This window comes from Bison bison, unplaced genomic scaffold (genome assembly GCF_000754665.1).
Source record: "Bison bison bison isolate TAMUID 2011002044 unplaced genomic scaffold, Bison_UMD1.0 scf7180017864180, whole genome shotgun sequence".
Classification (NCBI taxonomy): domain Eukaryota; kingdom Metazoa; phylum Chordata; class Mammalia; order Artiodactyla; family Bovidae; genus Bison; species Bison bison.
This window is the reverse complement of record NW_011494752.1, coordinates 8,307,629-8,316,782: the sequence shown is the minus strand read 5'-3', so window position 1 is coordinate 8,316,782 and position 9,154 is coordinate 8,307,629. Positions and strand designations below refer to the sequence as shown.

The 9,154-nt window shown below is 60.7% G+C and overlaps 1 protein-coding gene across 1 annotated transcript in view; it reads right to left on the bottom strand.

Annotated features, from left to right (window-relative positions):
- Positions 1-9,154, bottom strand: part of MPRIP (myosin phosphatase Rho interacting protein) — a 92,993-nt gene that overhangs the window by 31,331 nt on the left and 52,508 nt on the right. The window contains exons 6-9 of the mRNA XM_010843163.1: positions 9,140-9,148; positions 5,318-5,531; positions 4,081-4,240; positions 540-681 (exon numbers count right to left, since the gene is read on the bottom strand). Of these exons, the coding sequence (XP_010841465.1) occupies positions 540-681; positions 4,081-4,240; positions 5,318-5,531; positions 9,140-9,148 (525 nt within the window). The remainder of the gene's footprint in view (positions 1-539; positions 682-4,080; positions 4,241-5,317; positions 5,532-9,139; positions 9,149-9,154) is intronic.

The window sequence follows — 9,154 nt, the reverse complement described above, 5'->3', positions numbered from 1 at the left end:
ACTCGGCTCTCCGGGTCCCCATTCTCTCTGGGCCTCGTGGGTTCACAGAGGGAAGAAGCTGGGCTCTGTGCAGCGAGCAGGAGAGCCCAGAGAGAACGGGAGGAAGACAGAGGGTGGACTTAGCGGAGCCTCAAGAAGTAGGGGCCCTGGAGAGGAGTTTCAGAAGCAGAATCCACCTTGGAGATTCAGCAGAGAGAAACGAGGGCTCTGGCCATGGCCAGAAAAGACAAGAAGGAAGGAGACCAAACGGCCTCAGAGAGGAAGAGAGTGGCTCTAGTTAGGACCTGGGACCCAAGGCGCATGAGAGCAGCTCTGAGCAGAGATGGATGGACTTCCAAGAGGAAAATGCGGAAGATGGGCCTCACCCTCAAGAAGTTCACTCAGGGAAGAAGGTGAGAGACGCAAGAAACGACCAGGAAACAAGAGCAGGAAGCTGGGCAGAAGTGGACCCACATGTGAATGGGCTGTATGGGGGGCCATATGCCACCCGTCCCCACTGCCTGCACCGCCCCAGTATTGCCCAGAGCCCGGACGCTCACCCGCTTCCTAGGGAACGCCCTCTTCTCGCTGCGGCCTTGTCGAGTGTCACTTGAGGCTGAGGGCCCGGTGGACAAGTTGGTCTCCATGTGCTCTGCCTTCTCTGTGTCCAGGGCCTCAAACTTCTCTATTACCTGGGACCTCCTGCAAGAGAGGGCACGAGGCCACTGAGCGGGGAGACAGGGTTCCCTGGAGCCTGAGGGGACGTGGTCCGGAGTCTGAGGGGCTCCTGCAGCCAGCACCCCAAGCCAGCTCACCCCAGCTCCTGGGCCACCCTCGCGTGGGTGCTAGCCGCATACACCCCTGGTTCGGCCAGCTCGCCTGATGCCCCCACTTCCTCTCCCACCTCCACACGGGGCAGCTCTTGGACATGGCCCTGCTCTCTGCCTCCCAGCCCCGCACTGCAGACGCCGCACAGGCTGTCGGGCTGACACAGTCGGCTCTCACACGCCAGCGGCCCCCTCCTGAGCCACAGACTGGTGGAAGGCAGCCAGCACCTCAGGCGCCCTGGCCTCACCACGTGCCTCAGCAGACCGGATGCAGCCCCCACCCCAGGGCGTCCAAAATTTAGCAAGAAAAAGACCCATGAATTAACATTGTTTCTGCCAACAGTAAAAAGAATCAAAACCCAAATTAAAAACAAAGCAAGTTGATTTCGTGTGAAAGGGCGGGCGTCATCATCAGGCCATCTACGGCTGGAGACGGAGCTGAGATGGGAGCGAAGCAGGCGGAGGAGGGGCGAGTAACGTCACAGCGACACAGCAGGAGGAGTGGAGAGGGGCAAGACCTGGAAGAAAACAAGGCTGGAGAATGAATAAACAGAAAGAACTGCTGGTAAAAATCAAATATGGTAAATCAAAATCATCCCAAGAATTAAAGCAAAAACCCAAGGCGATTACTGAGGAGGGAGACTATCTTGTCCCCGCGTCATGAGCATCCGCCTGGTGGATGCACCCTCATGAGCTGCCCACGTGTGCCCAGGCCAGAGCCCTGTTCCCCTTGAGATATCTCACAGGGAGGGCTGTCCTTGCATCGGACTAGCAGCAGAGTCGAGGGCAGCAAGTGAAGGGCCACTGGGCCCAGTAGCCTGAAGCCTAACTTCACGAGGAAGGGGAGGGGAACCCGGAGGCCAGCTCGTCCTTGGGAGGGGACCAGCGGAAGGGGCTCTCAGGGTCCTTCCTCAGGAAGGCAGACTCCCAGGGACCAGCTCCCTGTGGAGCCATCTCTGCTCCCGTGGAGTCTCCTGCAGGCCAGCAGCAGCTGCAGCGGGGGAGCGAGCGAGCGAGCGCAGGAAGCCAGGCGGCGTGGGAGCGCCTGGGAACCACGGGGAGTTCTTGCCAGTGCTCGGGCTGGCTGCAGACCCGAGGTGGCCTGTCCCAAGTGTCCTGCTAGGTTTAGAGGACAGACCCGCTCACATGTAGAACGAGAGCTCTTCCAACCGACCTCAGGACCAGAAAGCCCCACGATGGCCTCGAGGTGTAGGGGCCAGTGAGTCAGGCCAGTTGCATGCTGCGGGCCGGGCCAGCCACGAGAGGTCAGAAGAGGGAGGGAAGTGCCACCTGCCAGGGATCTGGGGGAGTCCACCTCAGGCGTCTGTAAAGTGGGGCCTTTTCAGCTCAGGTCCCCATAGTCCTACAGCTGGGACAGCAAAGGCATCCCAGTGAGCCTGGTCCAGACTCCCAGCCAAGCGGCAGGTAGGACCTTGGCAGCTGGGCCTGGTTTCAGTCACCAGCGGTTCAACCAGCCACCCCCTCCACACTTGCTCGGCACAGCTCACCATTTGAGAAACACTGGGGAGGCTCTGTGGCCAGTCCAAAGACCACTTCAGGGCCAGGACCGGTCAGGACACCCACCCTAAGGCCTCTCAGCCAGGCTTCCGGCAGCCGCCCCCTGGGTATGGTGGCTGGTGTCCTGCCCATCTGGGGCTCTGTTCTGCACCACAAGACAGGGATCCAGTCCAGCACCAGGAGCGGCTCAGGATCAGATAGCAGGCCTTGGACAGGACAGCAGCCAGTCAGAGGACACGAGGGCAGTGAGAAGTAATGTGGCAGGGTTAGGATGCAGAGGAGAGGGCCCCAGGGGAGCCGCACCAGGCAAAGCCCCTCCCCATGGTTGCAGAGCAGGCGAAGCAAAGCCCCAGAGGTGCCATCTGTCCCAGCCATAGCCGGGAGGGAACTCCAAGCCAAGCAGGTGTGCTGAATGTTAATTCTTTGGTCCCCGCCAAACCAAGGTGTGGCTGCCTGCTTGGGGGCCTCCAGGACGCGGTGAGAAGCCCCCTTGCCCAGGCCACTGCCTCCTACATCTAGCAAGTCCCTTCACTTACACCTGGTACACTAAGGACAACCTCGGCCCTGCCCCAGCTCTGCCGTCCCAGGCTGTTCCCGTGAGGAGGAGCCCTGCTCCTGCATCCCGATTCTGCCCTGAGTATGGAGTGCTCACACGCCTCAAAGGGTTACTAGTAAACCAGGTGGAGAGGCTGTTTGGAGGGTGTGTCCCCTACCCCTCCAGGACTGAGGCACCTCCTGTTTGCTTCTCTCTTTAAGTGTGTTTTCCTAGTGCTGGAGGAGATGCTTGGAGGGCAGGTGGGTGGAAGGATCAGGGGAGCAAAGTAACCGGAGCTCTGCAAAGGGTCATCCAATGTGCCCACTCGCTCCAATTCTGAGCTGGGTCTGGGGGTGGGGCCGAGGACACTGCACTAACAGTGGGTCTGAATCTCCTCAGAAAGCAGCTTCTTTGGAAATGAATGAAAACCTCGATTTTCTCTTCCCAGAGCATGTTACAGGCTCTGGAATCATTTTGGGAGGTTTGAACCCCTGCATGACCCACTGCATGCGAGGGTGCGAGCCCTGCTACTGGACAGAGGCTCTGTTTACATGTGGGGCTGGAAGCTTCTACTGGAAGGGGCACTGGGGCACTCTGGTCCAGGCCTGGACTTGGGAGGCTTCAGAGATGGAACCATGCTCTTTCCCTCGTTCTCCGCAAGTGCAGGGCCCTCCCCGCCTCAGACCACAGCTCCACCTGGCCTTGGCCCATCTCCAAATCCGTGACAGAATGTCACAAAATGTACGAGTTTGTGAGTGCACATGTGGGTACCTGTATGAGAGAGCATGTTGAGTGTGCACAGTAGGGGCTGCAGGAATGGGCAGAATGTGTGCAAGCCCCTGGCGCTCCAGTCCCCCCGGCCCTTACCTCCGCTCGTTGCCAAACAGACGGGCCACCTCTTCCCTGCCAGGGCTCCGGGCCCGAGTCCTGCGCTCCAGTCGCCTTCTCTCCACCTGGAAGGCTTCTCGGTGGCTGATCCTGATGGCCTTAGGGACGTCGGCCAGGGTGGCATACTGCCTGCTGGCTTTAAAGGCATAGGCACGCCCCGGTCTCTCTGCTCCCCGCCCCCCAGCACTGCCGGAGTCCACATGGGCAGGGGGATGGCTGGCCACATCCAAGGAGTTGAAGGAGCTGCTGCAGACGGTTCGGGCAGGGAGCTGAGGACCTGGGGGAGGAAGGGGATGGCCAGGCTTGTGGGAGGGTGGGCCGGAGTCGCTGTACCTGTTGGTGGGGGCGCCCGGGCTGGGCGGGGAGAGCGGTGGGGGCAGCTGTTGCTCCTCGGCCTTCATGTCCTGCTTGGTTTTCTCCAGGGAGAAGTAGCCGCTCTCCACCCGGACTTTGCGGCCACAGTCCACGCGGTCACCACTTGTGGTGCTCTCCTCTGGAAGACGAGGGACAAGAGACGTGCTCGGCCTGCTGCCACCTCTGGTTCTACAAGCTTTGGAGAAGGCACGCAGGTCCAAGGCCACCCTAGGGCAGAGCCCTTTCCCAGGAAAGGAATGGGGCATCCTTACCTGCCTCTCCGTAATGGGTACCTCTATGCCAGATGGCCAGGGGTCCCTAAGCTCTAGTCTGGAGGCTCAGCTGGGACAACAGGATCCCCAAGAAGGGACATCCCACCAACAACCACTTCCCATTGAACACCAAGGAGAACCCAGGGAACGTGGTTAACACTCCAAGCTGCACTGCAGGGGGTGCGGTTCAATTCCCTGGTTGGGGAACTGAGATCCCCAGTACCACACAGCCAAGCTGGAAACCAAGTACATCATGACACAGAGTACATCATGAGAGGCCGTGCAGCCTCTCAGTGCATTGTTAAGGGGTAGGGAGGCACACCCGGGAGGAGCAGAGGAAGAGCAAGTCCTGGATGTGGTGGGCACCCACAGCTGGGGAGTACTGAGCGGCCTTTTGCCCAGAGCCTGAACAAGCTGCATCTTGCCTGAGTGGGCACAGTCTCAGCTGTCCATGTGTCTTTAGTGGAAACAGGGAAGCTGGCCTTCATGCAGAGCCCTCTAGGCCTGGACAACAGAGACCAAGTGCTGCCCCACTCTGCTCAGACAACTACAAGTCCTGGAAGGAGACATGCGGTCATGCCAGCTGTTCCTGCCAGATGTTCCCCTGATTCAGCCAGCACCTGGGCAGGGTGCATCAGTGGGAGAAGGACTCGACAACCCTTGATGCCACTCACAGGACACAGTGGGCTTCAGATAACCAGGCCTTGAACACAAAGCAGCCACGGGGAGCAGAGGCTCCTCTGGACACAGAGCTCACTACAGAGCATCCAGATTCTCCTGACACCAGGCTGGGGCACGGGAGCGACTGAAGGCTGGTAGGCCAGCAGACACACAAGGGCACCTGAGCCCCAGCACCAGCTCGCTCTGTCAGGAGGCCAGAACTAGTGCTGGGAGGTGGGGCACCAAGACAGGCAGGCACTGTGGCCACCCTGGCTACCACTTACCATCTCTGCCCTCAAGCCCTGGCTCCCTCAGGGTGCTGGCCGCAGGAGGCTGGCCCTGGCTGGGACTCTGAGCTGGACTCGGGCTGCTCCCATCTGGCTGGTCCTTGGCCCTCATTTCTTCCTGCCAAAGTGTGGACTTGGTGGTGGGGACTTTCTCAGCACTGGGGATGCTGCTGCTGCTGCTGGTGACAGCCATCTTGGCCGGCCCTGGCTCCTGCAGGGGAGAGTGGTGTCCATGCAAGCCTGGGAACACCCTGCCCGAGCCAGCGCACGGGTCTGGGCTGCCCGAGTACCTGGCTACCAAGGTCAGCTGCAGTGTCAGAGGCCCAGATGCCAGAAAGCAAGGTTCAGCACAGAGATGTCCCGGCTGGGCTGGAAGCCTTCTTTCTTCTGCAGCCCCAGCCAGCACCCAAAGCCTCTAGGCATGCAGAATGGGAGCCTGGAGCCCAGGTGGGAGCCCAAGCTGGAGCTGGTGCTGCCCCAAGGGACAGCATTTGTGTACGAGGTACTTAGCCAGAGCATACAGAGAACTGTAACCCCACACTGTAAGCCTATGGCACCTGCTCATGCCCCGGGCCCAAGCTCCTGCCCAGCCAGGCACTGGGGTGCCTGCTCCTGACCTGCCACCAGCAGGATGGCTCTGGGCACCCCTCAAAGTGAGGCACATCTTGGCGGTCCTTCCCAAAAACAGACTGCCTGCTGGGCTCTGACTAGCACCACACCTTCCAGTCCTCACCAGCCACCCCAAAAGCTCCTACAAGGGGAGCTCACCTCGGCTGAGAGGAGGTGGCAACCCACGTTTGCATGGCCAGTAAGAGGCAGAGTGGGGCTCTAAGCATTTGGCACCCCCAGGGGCCCCTGGGAGAGGAGGCGGGCCCAGGACGGGGGCTGCCTGTTGGGTGGGCACCTGCGTCCACAGTGAGACAGCCAGCACTTTGCCTAGTCCAGAGCTTCCTCAGTTCCACAAGGGGCTTGGGCCTCCTGGGACAGATGAAGCTGGGATGGCTCTCCCGCAGGCCTGGGAACGCCCACTACCCCTTCTGTCACAGCCATCAGTAGCCCTGCCTCCCTGGCTGGAGGCTCCTGAGTGACCTGAGCCACCGAGAAGAGGTGGCTGGAAGAACGTGGCTTCTGACGGTTCCCCAAGGCTCCAACAGAACCAGCTCCAACGACCCGAGGACACCAGCCCTGAGGCCCTGAGCCTGTGGTCAGCGGCGCCCTGGCTCCACACCCATCAGCCATGCTGCCCTGAGCAGAGGTCTCTCTGGGTGGCCTGCTGTGCCCCCACAATAACCTGGGGCCCACACTCTGAGGCCAGGCATGGCTCTGCAGGGCTCAGAGTGGAGCCGTGTGGGCGTTACCTGGAGACCATGCTTGACAAGTCCGTCCCCTCTGTGGAGGGGGGCTGGACCAAGGGACACAGAGGCTGCCAACATGGGCTGTGGAGGAAGGGCAGCGCTGTGCCCGGGAGAGTAGGGTCCTGGCACATGCACACTTTCCTGATGCTGGGGTGAACCCAGCATGGGGCAGGGTGCTGGTGAGGCTCTCCAAGAGGAAATTCCAGGCCTGAGATGTGAGGGTCAGTGACAGGGCTTCCTAGCACCAGGCAGTTCCAGGCCTGCCTCCTGGGCCCCTGACTGTCCTAAGACTCAGCCCAGAGGAAAAGGGCCCTGGAGGCGCCAAGGTCCATGGTGAGTCTCCCGTGGTAGCCATGCTGTCTCCTGCCTGTGTGCCCAGCCTCACTGCGTCAGCAGGGGCAGAGGGGCAGGGCAGGGGCTGGTTTCTGGGTAGTTACTTCTCTCCTCCAGAGCACATGGGTGGAAAGCAGACTTGGCAGGGGCGGGCCAGGGCACATGGCAACACGCCCATTCCCCACAATGTCAGCACCGTGCTGGGGGGTGTTGCCACTCACACCAACAGAGTCCTGGTGCCTGTGTAAGGCGGGGGAAAGGCCCAGGGCCCCAGGGTGCTCCTCTCTGTGTGGCCAGGACTGCTGCAGGCCCAGGGCTGTCAGTACCATAAAGAAGTCAGCTGAGAGCAAAGAGAAAATGGGGCAGGAAGGGAGGCCCAGTCAAAGGGCTTCTGCAGCCTCCACATACTAAGCAGGCTCCTTGTGAGCAAGTTTCCCACAGAAAGCCACCTTTTCTACCCCTGGGGCATGGGAGCTGAGCAGAGGGCCAGTAAGAAGGAGGGTTCTGACCCAGAGTGGGCATGGCAGCAGGTCCCAACGGGTAAACAAGATGCCTGAGAAGAGGTGGCAGCTCAGAGCAAACGTGTGGGCCTGTAGTGGGTCGGACCAGGGCCTGACAGGAGCCTCAATCACAGCAAGAGGCCTGCTGTTTTATACATCCCTGAAAAAGACCAAGAAGCAGGGGCCAAGAGCCCAAGCGGGTGAGCAGACGGAGGAGCCAGCCTCCCACAGCTCCACCCAAGGATGTGTGCCCCTAGCCTGCACACTGGGCTGGGTGAACACACAGCCCCTGGCCTTACCCAAGTCCCAGCTCTGGGGTCTAGGGAGATGGAGTGGGGAACCCCTGGTCACACCCTGAGTGGATGACCACTCCTCTCTAGGCATCTGGGTACCAGGACGCCCTTCCTCAAATAGCCAGAGCAGGAAGAGGCTCTTGGGAACCCATGCCTCTTAGGCTCCAGCTCTACAGGTCTGGGCCAGCCTGTCTCCCCACTGCCCTGGGCTCTGCTGCAACCCAGCCCCCGGTCGAGGGGGTGTGTGCTCTCCCCCACAGCCCCATTCTTGACCTCCCTCTGGCCTGAGGGGTACCTGCACACTCCATGGCCCCAACTCCCAGATGCCTGAACACCCTCCTTGAAGCAGGACCCTGGGCCCCCTGCCTGCCTGAGTTCCTGGAGGGCAGGGTACAGCAAAGGGACACCCCCAGCCCTGTTAGTCTGACCCAAAACTCTGGGGCAATAAGAAAAAGGCTAGATTTGGGTCTTGGGTTCTTCTCTCTATAGGGGCCCCTAAGGCACACAGTCAGTTGGCCCACTGTGCCCACTGTTCCATACCCATGAATTCCACCAGCTGAGGAGCGTGCAGTCCTGCGGGATTTACTATTGAAAACAATCCACACAAAGTGGACTCCCAGAGTGCAAACCTGTGTAGCTCCAGGGTCACTGTACTGAGCACCCAGGAGGGGCCTGGCGCTTTTGCCACTGCTCATAGTAAGCTGAGAACTCGATTTCAACAGGCCCGTTTCACAAATCAGCCCGCTGAGGCCCTGAGCCCTCCTGGTGCCCTGAGCCCCTGCAGACCAGCCAGGGGAGGGAAGCCCTGGACCCGGGGGACTGCCCCAGCCACCTCCCACTCTGGCCTCGTGGGAGCTGGTAGGAGCACAGAATCAAGGCTGTGCCAGTGCTTTCCATTGATGGTTACCCTGAGAGCCCCTCACGGCCAGGCACTGCAGGACCACTCCTCCTGGCCCCCTGCCCAGCCTGCTGTCTGTAGAATTGTCTGTGCGGAAGGTGGAGCTGAACTGAGCCTCTCCTCCCAGCATGCTCTTGGCTCCCAGCAATTGGCGGGATGGTCAGGGGAGGGATGGGCACTGTGCAATGACGCTTCTTGGGGCAGCCCCACAGCAGGCCAACCTCTCCAAGTGGGGGTCTTGCCCTGGGGCCTACAGAGGAGCATGCAGAAGGCAGCCCACAGACTCGGAGAAGGCAGGTGAAGACCCCTGAGCTGAGGGCTGCCTCAGCCCTAGCATCACCCCTTCCTTCCCTTGCCCCCAATTCTAGGCTGGGTCCTGAATCCCCCAATCTCCCAGGGTGCTTTTTCTTTGCCCCAGCTCCACTGAGGGGATGCCTCACCTGTGGTGTGGGGGG